General features: G+C 39.0%; 1 protein-coding gene across 4 annotated transcripts in view; it reads right to left on the bottom strand.

The window, feature by feature from the left end:
• Srgap2 (SLIT-ROBO Rho GTPase activating protein 2) overlaps nucleotides 1-17,029 on the bottom strand; it is a 249,768-nt gene that overhangs the window by 104,471 nt on the left and 128,268 nt on the right. For all 4 annotated transcript variants that reach the window (XM_046452154.2, XM_046452157.2, XM_046452158.2 and 1 more), the window contains exon 4: nucleotides 15,935-16,097. In XM_046452154.2, the coding sequence (XP_046308110.1) occupies nucleotides 15,935-16,097 (163 nt within the window). The remainder of the gene's footprint in view (nucleotides 1-15,934; nucleotides 16,098-17,029) is intronic.

The following is a 17,029-nucleotide window of genomic DNA, read 5'->3' as shown; positions in this document are numbered from 1 at the left end:
CTCTGTCACCTCCTGTCTGAATTATTCAGAGGCCTCTTTAACTGGCCTTCCCTTCTGGCTTCTATCTTGTTTTTTTCATCGTCCTTTTAACATAGAAGCCAGAATAATCCTATTTATTTATTTTTCTAGAATAATCCTAGTTAAATGGGAGTCTGTGTCATTCCTCTGTTCCAAAACCTCCAATAGCCTCCAAGGCCCTTCCAGATATAGGCTGTTCCCAGTCCCCAATTCCTACCACTCTCCCTCATGGCCATTCTACACAAGCCTTTCTTACTGTATCTCAAAATCAGATCAGCACATTCCCATCTTATAGCCGTAACCGTGTAACCGTGTAGTCTTTTTTGGTTTTGCACTGGGGATTGAATCCAGGGGCATTCAACCACTGAGCCACACCCCTAGTCCTTTTTAATATTTTATTTAGAGTCAGGTCTCTCTGAGTTGCTTAGGGCCTCACTAAATCACTGAGGCCCGCTTTGAACTCGTAATCTTCCTGCCTCGGCCTCCCCAGCTACTGGGATTACAGGTGTGAGTCAACCCGCCAGGCTTGAGCAGTCTTTTTCTTTATCTAAAACACCTTTTCCAAAGAGTCAAACAGCAAAATTCCCTATTTCCTTCAAGAATCAGTCCAAACGCCAACTTAGCAGTGAGACCTTCTCTGACTACCCTAAATAAAATAGCAACATTCCTAAGACCCCTCCATCTTCTTTATTGGTTTTAGTTTATCACCATCTGATATATTTTGTATTTACTAATCTGCATACTATCTATTTCTCTTACTAGACTAAAAGGTCCATGGAAGGACTTTTTGTTATTTGCTGTTATTTGCAAGGGCCTAGAACATGGGAGGTACACTGTGAATATCTGCTGAATGACTTAGCAAATTCTGATTCTTTTCTGGAATTTTCCCTCCTCCCAACTCATGTTGGGTCCCTCAGTGCCATCTATAACATCTTCCTCTGTCTTTTAGTAAATTTCATTCTCTCAGTTCCCAGTGTCATATCTAAGAACTAGCTTCCATTATCCCCCTTAATTATTGTAGCAAACTCCCAATAGTCTCTTCCATCCTAAACTGATGTGATAGAAAACCATGGTTTTCAAATTTTCATTGTCCTGCCTAAAATGGCCACTGGCTCTCCTTGACTGCATTCAGAATCCCTGAGCTGACATCAAAGTCCTTTGCTCAGGCTTCATGTTCTTCCTGTATGAAGCCTCTGTGCTGTCAGATTGGTCCATGGGTGGCATCTCTAATGGGAACACAGAAGCAGGAAAGGAAGCTAGTATCAGATAATATGGAAACAATCAAAAGATATTTCCACAAGATAAGAAATGGATGGATAACTGAGAATCCTGGCAGTAGGCAATTAAAAGAACATCAGCCTGATTCTTTCCCCTCTGTGAGGCATGTGTGACTCACCTCTCATGAATGTGTGCCTTTCCCAGGCTCCTATAGACAACTAATTATCTGTACCACTCATTAAATTGCTGTCTTAAGTTGTAACCCACTTCAAGAGTCTATGGTCCATCTACCCAACTGACATATAAGAAATCTAAGATGTTGAACTATGTTTCAAATTTGCTCTGCAGCCCTATTAGAGTGCCAGTGTGAATACTGAGCAATCATAGACAATCAAATAATACCATTAAATTGAACTGAGTGAACTGGTGCTTTTACTTGCAATCCTGGATTTAAATTACTGCTTTTTTTTTTTTTAAAGAGTCCCTGAGGGTACATGCCCTTAATCCCAGAAGCTCAGGAAGCTGAGGCAGGAAGACTAAGAATTCAGAGCCAGAATCAGCAATTTTGTAAGGTCCTAAGCAACTTAGTGAGACCCTGTCTCTAAATACATATTAAAAAAGGGCTGGAGATGTGACTCAGTGATTAAGCACCCCTGGGTTCAATCCCTGATACCAAAAAAATAAAATGAAAAAATAAAGAGTCCCTGAAGAAAGGTCAGGTAGGCTATGCAATTTTCCTTGCCTGAGAACTCAAAGGCCCAAAAAGGCCACTCACTCAGAGTAACAAAAAGAGAATGATTTTTTTTTTTCCTACTCTCCACCCTCAAAATGAACATCAAAAGGAAAACAAGGTCATGGGAAGAGGCAAGGCAGGAAAAGATGCGATGCTTATGTGGGCAGAAGGCTTGGATTATCTTGGCTTTGGAGAAGAAATGATTAAAGCTAGAGACTGGATCTCCCAGTTCGTCTATTTTATTTCCTTTCTACCCTATATGATAACACACTGCTAAAAAAGATTAGCTGAGAAACGCAAAGACCACCCCAGCTGGGAGAAGGTACAAGATGTCCACTATTCTGCGGGAACATAACCAGATACCATCTGGCCATAACACAGTTCTGCAAAGTAATTTCTTCCCTGGTTTCACTGATTCCTATGACACTCTAGGAAGGAAGAGTGAGGATATGAGTAATTTTCTTTGGTGTAAAGATGAGGAAACTGACACCCTGCATGGTGTAAGAACCACACTGAGCCAGCCAGGGCTCAGGATCAGGCATTGCTCTGAGATCTGGATTCCCAGCTAAACTCAAAATGAATATGATAAAAAGGAAGAAAGAAAAAGACAATGAAACTTAAACAAGTGACTCCCAAGAAAGGTATGAAGACAACTTTGGATTACTTCTGAGTGTATAATACATGATCCAATGGAGTCAGGACAGCAGAGCCAAAGAACTATAAGGAACGTATAAATAAGCTATGGGCTAGCCCAAAGATAGACTGTGTACTGTTATAAAAAGCAATGTTTTTAAAGGTGATGCAATGACATGGGGAAAATGCTTATTCAAAATGTTACATGAGGGCTGGGGGTGTGGCTCAGTGGCAGAGCCCTTGCCTAGCATGGGTGAGCACTGGATTTGATTCTCAGCACTACATAAAAACAAATGAATAAAATAAAAATTCATCAACAATTAAAAAAAAGTGTTACATGAAAAATATTACACAAAGCAATATGAATACAATATAATGCTCATTTTCTAAAGAAAACTGCACAGAAAAAAGATTAGAAGAAATACACCAAAAATATTTACCATTAATCCAAATAATCATTATTTTCTTTTATTGTTTTTGTCTCCCCCACAATGTCTTGAAAAATCATGTATTACATTTTTATAACTAAAGAAATTCTAAGCTTCAAAATGAAAGGAAAAATAAAAACAGAAACTGTTACTATTTTGTCCTGTCCCTGGGCCTTAATAATAACGGTTAGGTCAGGGGGATAATTCCATGAGCCCTAAACGTCATGGAAAAGGATGCTCTTATGTTCCCATGGTCACTCAAAGCCAGAATTAGCATAGACAATTAAAATTAAGCAATAACTACAAGTTTCATTTTGAGCAAATGTTGGGAAAAGCTGCCTATAGACCCAAATGATTTGGGGAGTACAGAGGAAAAGAAGAAAGAGAAAAATGTCAAGGTCTGGACTTAAAAAAAAAAAAAAGGTAGAATCTGGTTGAAAAATTAAGAGATTGGAAAAAGTCCAAAATCATAAGGGAAGAAGAAGATGAAAATGTAAAAACTGAAGATGCTATCTCTAAAGAAGGAAAAGTTAAGTTTTGTTCTTGTTTTAAATGAAAATCTTGTTCAGACAGGTAGGGAGAAATTCAAAGGATAACTCTTGACAAAGATAAATAGGAGAATCAAAAGAAGCCAGTCCTGCAAGAAGGGAGACTGAAATCAAAGGTGCCGCCTCTCTCTGGACAAGTTGGGCAAGAAGCAGAATCAGAAATAGCAAAATGGAAATAACCGGCTTGGCAGAAGCCCCAATATGAATGACTGCATATTGGTCATTAATCCTTGCACAAGCACTGGTTTTTCAGCTTACCAATATGACTGTCACCTTTCTGCCTGCAAGGCAGCATAGTGTAGTCATGTGATAACTCAGGAGAAGCTGAATGGTTAGGCTTGAATCCCTATTCTCCCATCTACCACTGCAGGACTTTGAGTAAATTGCTTAGCCCCTCTGCCCATGTTCTTGTCTACAAATTGGGATGATAAAATCAGCACTCATCTCAAAGGGTTATATTATCATCATCATCATCATCATCATCATCATTATCCATTTGTGTCTTTAGAACCAACTTCCGATTTACAGGAGATATAGGACACAGGCTTAACAATTCAAGTAAGTAACCAGACAAATCTAGAAGATGGGACATTTTACAGGACAACTGGCCTGGTCTCCTCATTAAATCAGTGTCACTGAAAGAGAACAGTACTAGATTAAAGGAAACTTAAGGGACATAAAACTAATATGCATTAGGGTTGGGGCTGGAGCTGGGATTCAGTGGTAGGAGTGCTTGCCTAACATGTGTGAGGCACAGGGTTTGATCCTCAGCACCACATAAAAAAATAAACAAATAAAATAAAGTTCTAAAAAAACTAATATGCATTAGATACTGGATTGGAGAAACCAGTTGTTAAGGGCATTTTTAGGACAGTTAGGGAAATGTTTACAGGCCTAAGTATTAAATGAAATGAAAATTTACTGAAACATGAAAGTAGAGCTCTTACTAAAACAGATTACAAAATAGCGTATTCAATATAACTTTAAATCATATTCTTCTCTCTGCATTTTCTAATTACTACAAGGCACATATACTATAAATTAACAAATTATTCATAAGAATGGAGAGAAGGAAGGAGAGAAAAAAAGAAAGGGGAGAAGGAGAAAAGGAGAGAAGGAAAAGGAATGAGAGGGGAAGTGAGAGATTGAGCCAGAAAATCAGGTTTTGAATCTACTACCCTTCAAGTCTGGATTATGATCAGGGTCAACAATCCGATTGGGCAACAATTCTTTTCTTTGGTGGGAGGAAGTAGGGATTGAACCCCAGGAGCTACATCCTCAGTCCTTTTTATTTTTTATTTTGTGATAGGGTCTTGTTAGGTTGTTTAGCCCAGCTAAGTTGCTGAGGCCTGCCTCAAATTTATGATCCTTCTGCCTCAGTCTCCTAAGTCACTGGGATTACAGGCAGGCATTACTGTGCCTGGCAAGGCAACACTTATTTTCTAAAGATTCTGCCTATAAATCTTGAAACCTAGGGTGACAGGATGATGGAAAGATCATAAGAGTTCAAATTTCAATGTCTTCCCTCCTGCAAATACAAAAGGTTGTTTGACCAATGTGAGTTTTTTCAGTCTGAAAGAAAAATAATCTTCCAATATAAGTTCATAGAAGCACTATTCACAATTGCCTTCAACTAGAAACTACCCAAACGCCATCTAGAGTAGAATAAATAAGAAAAAAGCTTCATGTCCTAGGAACCCCTCTGCTACAGGAAAACCAGGACAGCTAGCCATTTTAGGTGCTACTCACTATAGGGAAGATGGAATTTGATGTTAAAAGCCTGCCAAGTTGGAGGTGCTTGATAAACATTTTGATCTTCCCATGGAAACCCCAGAAAGGCCATGCTTAAAGTATATAGACCATGTCCCAGGAACAAGGGTAAAACCAAAATATACCCACTGCAGCAAGGGAGAAAACCAAGTTCAAGTTGATCAATCATTAATTTAACTGCCTACTAGAAAAAAATTTAATACCCTTCAGAGGAAGATTGACATATTTATAGTCTCCATATCATTTTAAATATCCAATATGTATAAATATTTATAGGTGTGAAAAAATACAGAAAAATGAAATGACAGGCTAGCAGACAAAAGAACAACATATTAAGATTGCTGAAAGAATAGTATAATAGTTCATTTTCAAACAATTTTTTAAAAAATTGGCAAATGCTTGTGTTGTCTTAGAGGTTGGCATAGTGGCTACTTTTGGGGGATAATGACTGGAACAAGAAAATAAAGGAGACTGGTAACATTCTTTTTCTGGGTGCTATTACATGGTTGTTTTCAATGTATCGAAACTCACTGAGCTATACACTTCACAGTATGTGCACTTCCTCTAAGTATTTAATACTTCCTTAAAGTTAAGGAAAACAACCTTGCAAAATAGATAAAAGGATTAGAGCAAATATCCATTTAGATCATATTCCATGGTGTGGTATCTATAGTAGGCATTTTATGAAGGTTGTTACTGTTAGTATTAATATCATCATCCTACAGAAAGTTCTGGAACACCTAAGTGGATCGGAAAGCCCGTACTTCCTTAGGACAAATCTTACTTCTCAATTGGATTTTTCAAACTCTTTTTAGCACTTAGCAAAATGCTGTGTTTATGGTACTTACTAACATATTTACTGACTGCATGATTTTTAATTTAGGATAGTGTTCACATACAAGGTTGCATACAGACACTGTCTTCTGTCCACTGCAACTCTTTCTTATGCTCCTTTTAATCCCATTGTTCTCCTTTGGATTCTCTTAAAATTATCTTTTGGCTTAAAAAAAATGGAATTACCACTATGCTGTTGAATATTCTAAACCCAGCACCTTGAGCTCTTTTAGGAAAAGCAGCTAGATATCTAACAACTGAAACAACCAAAAAGGCAAACACATAAACTAACCTTAGCAAAAGGCTGCAGACGTCTTTGATGCACACTCTTTTTTTGAGCTGCTTCTTCCTAAGTCCAAAAACAGCCTGGACCACCCAGAGAGAAGCCTCCAGGGAGCGCATACAGATGCTGCTGACCTAGTGTCACAGAAACCAAAGCTAAAACACCATGAACAGCACTAGCTGCAAAGCTCTCCTCAGGGTTGGCTTTGGCAGCAAACCTGACACCCTTTATCAGCAGAGATACCTTTGAAGTAGCTGGCAGCCTTCCATCCCCTACTCAAATAAGCTCAGCTTCACATCCTATTCTTTTCTCCAAGACCATCTCTTCATCAGATATGAAAGAATAAAGCTCAATTAATCAGAACAGATTTTTTGCTACCAACAAGATAAACTGGGCAACTGGAACAGCTGTCTACAAAGCACCATACAATGCTGTTAGTGACTGTGTTATATCACAGAGGAAATTCAGTCAAAGACAGGTACTGAGTTCAGGGGGGGAGAGGGAAGACAGTAGGACAGATGGGGAAGAGAAGGAGGGTTAAATCACTCATCTATTCCTCTCCCAGACATCTCCAAGTTAAACCCTTTCTCAAGAGGGCAGGTTGCAGGGGCACAACTGCTGGAAAATCATTCTTTCTCCATTCATTCAATTCATAGTACAGCTGTTCCCCAGGGTCTGTGGGGAATTGCTTATAGGACCCCTCAAAGATACCAAAATCCAAAGATGTTTAAATCCTTTATATAAAAAGGTGTTAGTATTTGTATATAATCTATGCACATCCTCCTCTGTACTATAAATCATCTCTAGATTATGTATAGTACTCAATATAATGTAAATGCTATGTCAACCATCATTATACTATGTTGTTTATGGAACGGTTAACAATACAGATGCACTTTTTTCTCCCCAAGTATTTTTGATTCACAGTTGGTTGAATCTGCAATGTGGAACCTATGGATACAGAGGGCTCACTGTACCCAGCAGAGACACATATTCCAGCATATGGGTCAATTCTTCCCCTCTTATCTATGCCAATAATACCAGAGAACATGCCTCCTACAGTATCCTCATCTTTCCACACATAGACCAAGCAGCTGGACTCAAAGATTCCCTAGGAAATCCTATCCCAGTCCAAAGGAGATAGACAGGTAACACACACTGCTTAAAAAAAAAAATGTATGTATATGTATATATATATATATATTATATATATAATATTATATATATAATATATATAATATATATAATATATTATATATATATAAACTAAAAAATATATATTTTAGTTGTTGATGGACCCTTATTTTATTTATTTATTTACATGAGGTGATGAGAATTAAACCCAGTGCCTCACACATGCTAGGCAAGCAATGTACTACTGAGCCACACCCCAGCCCAACACACACTGCTTTTAATTTTAAATCCCCTTTATCCTCTTTTTCTGCCAGCCCCATTTCCTTGGTGCCAAAGGAAATCTGACGGGTCATGCCAATTCCCTTGTGACTGATGTATCAATGGCAAAAGGACACGTTTAACATCTGAGGGTCCTGGAGAAAAGTCTTAATGGAGCCTATTACCTTCCTTCTCAGCTCTTCTCGTGCATTCCCCACTTCCTACAGTGTAAAGGAAGCCAAATCACCTTTCATCACCCTCCAGGATCAAAGAAGGAAACCACAACGGGCTGCCTGGAAAAATTGGCCTCACTGCTTTAGTAATGTCAGCTGCTGGGGCAGGCATGGCTCACATCCACACAGACAGGATCTTAAGGCTTCAGATGTCCTCTCTGCCCTTCACTTTCCCCAAGAAGGAAGGCATCAGCGGTTCTCAACCCTGACTGTAGGCAACCATACCCCCGCCCTACTGCAAAGACTTGGATTCAACTGCACTTGGATTCAACCTTGGCACAGGCATTTTGTTTAACTTTTACATCAACATTATTGAGGCATAATTTACACACAATAAAATGTACATATTTTCAATGTACAGTATGATAAGTTTTGACAAATATACCACCATTCTCCAGATTACAGAACATTTTTATTAACCCAGAAGTTCCCTTGTATCCCTCTGTAATCCACCCTTCATCCACACCCTGAGCCCAAGGCAATCACTGATCTGTTTTCTATCACTAAACATAAGATTTACTTGTTCTAAAATTTCATATAAATGGAAACATATAGAGTGTACTCATTGTGCTTGGCTCCTTCTTATTAGCATAATGTTTTTTTGGATTCGTTTACATTGTATCTATCAGCATTCTGTTTCTTTTTATTGCTGAGTAGTATATGTGGAAGTACCATAATAGGTTTTTTCATTCATCTGTTGATGGACGTTTGGGTTGTTTCCAGTTTGGGCTATTGTGAATGAAGTATCAGCTTCCTATGGCAGCTGAAACAAATTACTGAAAACTTGGTGGCTTAAAATAACACTCGCAGAGTTCTGGAGGTCAGAACTCCAAAATTAATTTCATTGGGCTGAAACCAAGGTGTCAGCAGGACTGCTTTTGCTTGGGGGACTCATAGAAAGCACTGTTTTTATGCTTTTTTTTTCAACAATGAGATCTGACTCATGACCCCTTCTTCTATCTTCAAAGCCAGTGGTATAGCATCTTCTATGACTATGCTCCCATCACATGGCTTTCCTCTCTTTTATCTGTAATTTCCCACTCATAAAGGCACTTTAGATTGCATTCAGGGCCCACCTATTCAAGCTTAACCTCCCCATCACAAAATCCTCAAATTATTCTTTTTTTTTTTTGGTACTGGAGATTTAACCCAGGGGTGCTTTTCCACTGAGCCACACCCCCAGCCCTTTTTTAATTTTTTTTTTTAATTTTGAGATAGGGTCTCACTGAGTTGCTTAGGGCCTTGCTAAACTGTTGAGGCTGGTCTTGAACTTTCAATCCTCCTGCTTGACTCCTTCTGGAGTCACTGGAATTACAGGTATGTGCCACTGCACCCAGCTATCCTTAAATTAATTCTATCTTCAAAGTCTTATATGGATTAGATAACATTCACAGGTTCCAAAAATTAGGACATGGACAACTTTGGGGAGGGGGTGGTATTATTCAGCCCACCACAAGCATTGTTGTAAATATCTAGGTACAAGTCTTTGTGTAGACAAATGTTTTTATTTCTTTTCTGTAAATACCTAAAAATACCAGAAGTTGCAGGGCGTGGTGGCACATGCCTGTAATCCCAGCGGCTTGGTAGGCTGAGGCAGGAGGATTGCGAGTGCCCTTGAGTTCACCCCAGTTACCCATCCCCTACAAAAAAAAAATTGCTGGTTCAGATGGTAAGTACATATTTAATTCCATAAGAATATACCAGAATCTGGGTATGGTGGCTCACACATATAATCGCATATATAACCTCGTGAGGCTGAGGCAAGAGAATTGTAAGTTCAAATACCAAGGCCCTGTCTCTAAATAAAATATAAAAAAGGGATGGGGATGTGGCTCAGTGGTAAAGCGCCCCTGGGTTCAACACCTGGTACCAAATAAATAAATAAATAAATAGAAATAGAGAAACTACTAAACTATTTTCTAAACTGGTTATACCATTTCACATTCTTATCAGCAACATGTGAATTTCATCCATTCTCTCTAAGACTTGCTAGTGTCAATCACTTTGATGTTAACCATTTTAGTGAATTTGGAGTTCATCTCCTTGTTTTAATTTGCATTTCCCCAATAATTAATGATATTAACCATATTTTCATATAATGATTGGCCATTTGTGTATTTTTTACTAATGAAGTGTTTACCCAAAAATGTTTTACCCATTTTTAAAAAATTGGGTAGCATGTTTTCTTATTCCCGAGTTCTAAGAGTTCTTTATTTGGCATTCTGACACAAGTCTTTGTTAGATATATATTGCTATTGTCTGAAAGTGTCCCCCCCAAGTTCATGACTTAGAAACTTAATCCTCAATGAAACAGTATTGAGAGGTGGTGCCTGTGAGAGTGACTGGGCGAATGGATTAATACCATTATCGTGGGAGTGGGTTCATTATTCCAGGAGTGGGTTTCTGATAACAGCAAGTTTGGCTTATGCTTTCTCTCCCTGCCCTGCCCCCAAATCCTCTTTTTCTATTGCCCATATCATGTTTTCTGCCTCATTATAATGCAGCAGGAAGGCCCTTGCTAGATATAAGTTCCTTGACCTTGGACTTCCCAGTCCCAGAACTGTTAAAAAATATATATACAAGTCTCACTGTTTTGTGTGTTCTTGCTTTACATTGTTGTTGTTGTTGTTTTGGGTAGTGCGGATTTAATACAGAGCCTTGTGGGAGACCAACCTTGCACTTGACTGAGTCAGACTTCCCAGCTGGGTGCTTTGGTGCTCAGTCGCAGAAATGTGGCAGAGCTTTCCCCACCCTTCTTGGGTTCGAGGGTCCGTGTCTTGTGCATGGGTGTGTCTGGCTACAGCCCCATGGGTGAAGCTGTGCTCACCTGTCCCTTTGTAATATAACCCCTTGCCCTGTTTAGGATAGAATCTTCCATGGAAGTGCCTTGTGTGTGTCCCCTTCTCTTACTGTGCCCTTGGGTGTAGTTCAAATATTTCCTCTCACTCTGTGGCTTGTTTGTCATTTTCTTAACAATGTCTTTCCATGATTGGATGAAGTCCAATATATCTCTTTTTAAAATTTTATAGTTCATGCTTTTTATATTCTAAGAAATCTTTGTCTATTCACGATCACAATTTTTTTTAAAAAAAATGCTGCAAGTAACTTTCACGCACAGGTAAAGTTGAGAACTACTAGTCTGAAAGGAACCTGATCTAGCTTTCTCAAATTAACCTGAGTTTCTGCCAGAGAAACATAAGAGTATTAAAGGTAAAACAGGAGTACAGTGAACTGGAGTAATGTAAAAACAAGGATGCAACTGAGAGTCTTAGAACTGTCTAAATTGACTGGGTTCTGAGCTTAAGTGTGAGCAGCTGTCAAGGGCCAGAAACAGTAAGTTGAAAAAGCAAAGTCAGAGATACTTGTACTGTATTCCAACTAAGGGAAAAGAGGAAAAGAGAGCCCGGATTGCCCTCTCCCCTGTGGGAAACAACAGCCCCCAAGTTCATTTCAGTTTAAACTGATCAAGTGAGAAAAATTATTTCTGTTCTTGGTGGGATTCTTTAGAACATGCTTCTCACAGAGACCACATGGGCATGGGGATCAGACTTGGCAGTGTTTGGTCACCGTTTTTGAAGCCACCACATTAAACAAATGGAGGTGGCAGCAATAATATTTGCCCAAACCTTGCTTCCAACAGGGGTCAGACAGACTGAGCTTTCATTACATGAGAGGAGATGTCCAGAGCACCAAATGGGCTCAATTTTCTCTGGAGTTCTGGACAAAGTGGGTCTGTTTCTAAGCTCTGAACAGGAGGTTACTTTCTCCAGATGTTATATTTAGCTAAAGGAATCTCCAACACAGTTTCATGTAAAATGCAAAATATGTCCCAAAAGACATAACCACAAACCAGAGGGCCAGCAGGGAGCATCCCCTAAGGGAGTACAGTAGCATACAGGGGCCAATTGTGCAGCCACCCTGAGATCCTCAATTGGCTGAATTAGCTGTGAGCCAGATTTTTTGGCTAGTTCTCAAATTAATGAGACTTTGTTTCCCTCTTACTAGAGACTCTGCCCCTGGGGAGAAAAGCATGCAGCCATATTTCACTTCAAGTCACAGCTGCTTTCCCAACACCAGGTAGAAGAAACAATTCAAAGTTGACCAGCAAACGAGAGCAGATGTTGGAAACCATGGAGATGCCTACATGAAGTGCGGCCCTGGCCACCTCCACGCCTTTTGAAGGTTCATGTGCAAAATGTTAGATTAATTCTACAACGAAGTAAAATATCCACATGCAATGAAAAAAAGTAAGAATGCCTGGGCCACCCTTTTCCTGCACACCACACCTAGAGCATCCTAATAGACCATGTTCCTGGGTTTTAGAGCCAATGTTCTGGATTTGAATTTTAGCCTCACTCCACTTTTGCTTAATCTCTTTAAGCCTCAGTTTCCTCCTTAATAAAATAAAGATAATAATAGTAACTACCTTACAGAATTATTGTAAGGATTAAAAAATAATGCATAAGAATGTTTAACACAATATCTGGCACATAGGGGTTCAAAAACTTCTGGCTTATATTATCATAACTTTGGCCACTGAATTTTAGATGACAATTAATATAAAGAACAGATGTGCACTGTCAAGAGAGAAATAAAGTCATCTTTTCTGAAACCTGTGTCTCCTGAGAAATAGATTTTCTTTTTGCTGCTAGAACCAAATTTACTAGTAAAACAAAAGCTATATCTAGTGTATACTCTTGGATTCCAGTCTGGCGTCTCTTAGTTGCTGGTCATTACAGATAACAGCATCTGAAACAATGCTTGATTCTTCAAGAAATTTGGTCTTGAGTTGCTTAAGCTAGCCCTCAACCCACCCACACCTCTCTATTGTTTGTTCTATCTCTGGGGCTACAATTTATCTATCAAAATTTAACAATGGTTATCCAACAACCAGAAGGAAGCCCCAGTGTAGGAAGATACCCTTGTTGTCACAGAACTGTAGAATATTGGATTTAGAAGGCACCAAGGAGACTGTATAGCTCATATTCTCTCTCTTTTTTTTTTAAGTTTAGGGAACTGAGGCATACAAGGACATAATTGCTCAAGCATTAATGGCAGAGCCAGGTCCAACAGAAAGGGTCACTTGGAAAAGATCTCTGCTCTGATAGCACAAAGCAAGCCTCCAAAAGCTTCTCCAAATGAATACAGTGGTTGGGCACATTCTTTAGGTCTTTTATGTGATTACTATGTCTTAACCAATGCAACATATTCTAAACAAAAGGGATTGAAAAACTGGGGTATGGAGAATGTTTCTTTGCCAATTTCTAGAAAGCAAAGAGGCTCTCACCCAGCCCAAACAGAAGGAATCTTCTCTTCTGATCTATCAGCTAGCTTCTGAGAGGACTCTGTATACTTGCAGTCCCAAGGGAGAAAAAAAATTAATCACCCTGTGGGACAGTAAACATTGGTCATGCAACAATCCTATGAGTATCTCTAATCAACTATAATTTAATTGAAACAAAGTTATTAAGAGGAAGTCCTATGATCTGTACACAAAATGGAGAATGAGAGAAACCAGACCCAGAGAATATTGATAGTATGATTCTACTTATATAAAGTGTGAAACCAAGCAAAACTAATCTTTGATGTTAAAAGTCAGGACAGTAGTTATCCTTAGGGGTTTGGAAGTGGGGATGAATAGAGCATAAGGGGTGGGGGACTCCTGGGGCACTGAATTGTTCTGTTTCTTCATCTACAGCTTGTTACACAGGTGTGCTCACTTTGTGAAAATGCACTGAGCTGTAAACCTATGATCGTGCACTTCTCTTCAGTGAAATGTAATATATGAACAGTCCTAGGAGAAATCAGAAATTCTTCATTAGAGCCCCAGCATAAAAATGCATGCTTATAGAGATCAATCTTGAGACCATGGCTAGGAATATGGTTCTTGGGTGGATTTTCCTTCTGAGGGTGATACATCCCATGGCTCATATATGTGCCATACATTTGGGCCTCTGGTGAAGTAAATGTGGATGTGCTCTTAAGGATCCAGGAACACTAATGGCTTTGCCATCTGGCTGTCTTCACTTTAGACATCATTGATATCTGGAGAGTCTAGACAACTCTCTCACCTTGGTTCTTCTCTACACTTCTAAGGCTGGAAGAGAAGGCAGGGAAAGACTAGGTGAAATCAAGCTAGGTAAACAACTCTCACAGAAATTTTTTCTCAGAGAAACAGAAAGAATGGAGGCTACCAGTCAATCCCCTTTTCTTCTCATGGTGGTCTAAGTGGTTGTGGAAAACCTATTTCTCTCAAGATTTTACCTAGGTTTTCATTATAGTCACACATGAACAACCCACCAAAGGTTGCAGAATAATTCAAATAAATAAAAAGCAAGCTAGAGCAGATGCTGGAAACCATGGAGATGCTGAAAAGGACCCTTATCCCTAAATGAAGTGTGGCCCTGGCTAAAACACAGCTAGGCCAGTAAATATAGCAAGTGAGCTCTGAGAGGAAGAATCTTTCTCTTCCTTCTTTTCTTTTCAGATGATTGTACTCTCAGCATCCTGTCTCTACGACACAGGGAAAGCCCCTCATGGATGTAGTCATTCTCAGTTCTTTTTGAGGCTGGTCAATACAGAAGACATTGGGTATTAATTTCAGTGAAATCTGGAAAACTTCCTAACATTAAGGGTTGAAAAAGTCTTCCAACAGGTATAGCCATCTCAATGACAATCCTGATTATCACAGCCATCTCCCTCTCAGCCTCAAATCTTTTTTTTTTTTTTTTTCCTCTTTTTAATTAACACTGTATGGTTTTTGGTTTTGGTTTTGGTTATACTGGAAAGAACCCAGGAGTGCTCTACCACTGAACTAACTGCCCTGTTTTATTTATTTATTATTTTTTTTAATATTTTAAATTTTGAGACAAGGTCTCACCAAGTTGTTCAGGCTAAACTCCAACTTGAGATCTTCCTTCCTTAGCCTCTGGAGTCACTGGGATAGCAGCCATTAGTGTTCCTGGATCCTTAAGAGCACATCCACATGCCCAGCCAACCTCAAATCTTAACACTCGATTTTGTCAAACAGAAACTAGTGAAATCTAAATAGCTCTGTATATCACCCTCTTTCTGTGACTTGTGGGAAGATTGTTTACCTTCTAGAAAGTCTTTAGGGATATTAGAGATTGAGTTTCAGGCATGGCATGCTGTGTATAATGGTCGGGGCCTTTGCCACTTGTAACCAAACCTCATGAATAAAGGACTCCACTGAGAGCTCAAGAAGAGTTCCTGGGTTTCTAAGATGTGGGTTCCACCACTGATAGGAAAGGTGAATTTAGCAGGAATTCTTTAAGATTATTACAATTATTTTTAGTGTTTTCTTAGTCAAATTGCTCAACCTACACTCAAGGAAACGTGATAAAAACTGAGCCTCAGAAAGCATGAAGAGACCCCAAACAAAGATACATCAGGATAAAAACAACCAAATTCATACGTACCTTAGGCCAAGATGAGAACTTGGAAAGAAAACGAAAACCAAAACACAAACACACATGAATTTGGTAAATGAGCTAGAAGAGGAAAACATGAAGCAACACTGAGGTCCCCTAAATCCCAACCATGTCACAAATCACTGGAGGAAACCACCAAAACATACACAGTATTAATAACATACAGATTATGAATGATGGTGCCAGTTCTGGGGTTGTACTTTACAATGGTTAACTCTCTCAGGACTTTAGTTCTGAAAGGAAGAAAAGAATGCTTATTCAACTATTTTTTCCTCCCTGAATATGAAGCAAAGAATGGTCAGTGGAAAGTCTAATAAGATATCCTTCCTCTTATTTACAAGATTGTGTCACTGCTCCTGCCAAGAACCTCACCAACTAGGAATATCTACGTACCTTCTTAAAGAGTCTTCCTGAGTCCTCGCTGACTTGGACAAATCGAGGAATTATATTATTCAGGTAGATGTCACTCAGGGTGGTGTGGTCCCTGCTCTCCCTCTTCACTTGGTTTAAGAGGAGATTCCAACAGTTGACTGGAGAAAGAACATTCTGGTCCTTCCTGCAGAGAAACAGCAATAAAAGTAAATTAATAAATAAATATTGGTAAGCAGCAAGGGCCAAATATACAATTACAGTCTATGCCACAAATCAAAGCAAAACCCGAAAGATGTCTTTCCTGAAGGTTGCATCACTACTTTTTTCTTTTTCTAAAAATCCAGTAGAGAGAGACAGAGAGAGAGAGAGAGAGAGAGAGAGAGAGAGAGAGAGAGAGAATATAAGAATAACATGAAGTGAGGGAGCGAAAAGGGTAGGGAAAGTAGAGAAGGAGAGAAAGAGAAAGAAGCAGGATTATTTGTCGAACACTCATATTCTACGAATTTGTTAGAACTTTAAATGTATTAACTCATTTAAGCTCTACTGTTTCATCCTAAGAACTACCATTTTCACTATTTGACTGATTAGAAAACCAAAGCTCAGAGGGGTTGTCACTTGCCCCCAAGCCATTGCATGGTTAGTAATAGATAGCCTGGGACTAGAACCACAGTTCTCTGCAGACACTGAAGTCCATAACCTTTGCCTTTAGGTTACCTGGCTTAGATGGTACAAAATCATTAGAGCACTACAAATTAAATCCTCACAAGTTTACTTATTGTAGGGTACAGTGACAACAACTTTAGAGACAACTGCCATAAAAAAGTCCTGGAACACTCTTCAGTTCCATGGAACACATCCAAATAGATTTGATTTCATTGAGTGAACCATGGCCTCATTTCCCATATAACCAAAAACACAAACCTCATCTGAACATAAGTATTCCTGAAACATTCACAGATCCAGAGTGGCAAAGTGCTAAACCTAGTTGCTCATTTCAAATAAAAACAATGTGATCCAAAAGAATAACTGTTACTTAGCTCACAGTACTAATTTAAGCAACAGTACTAATTTCTGCATCTGGAAAGTAGGAAAAATTTGTGATACTGTTTATCAAGG

This window comes from Marmota monax, unplaced genomic scaffold (assembly GCF_021218885.2).
Source record: "Marmota monax isolate L192 unplaced genomic scaffold, Marmota_monax_Labrador192_F-V1.1 WCK01_AAM20220418_F8-fsc00105, whole genome shotgun sequence".
NCBI lineage: Eukaryota > Metazoa > Chordata > Mammalia > Rodentia > Sciuridae > Marmota > Marmota monax.
This window is presented reverse-complemented; position numbering and strand designations above follow the sequence as displayed.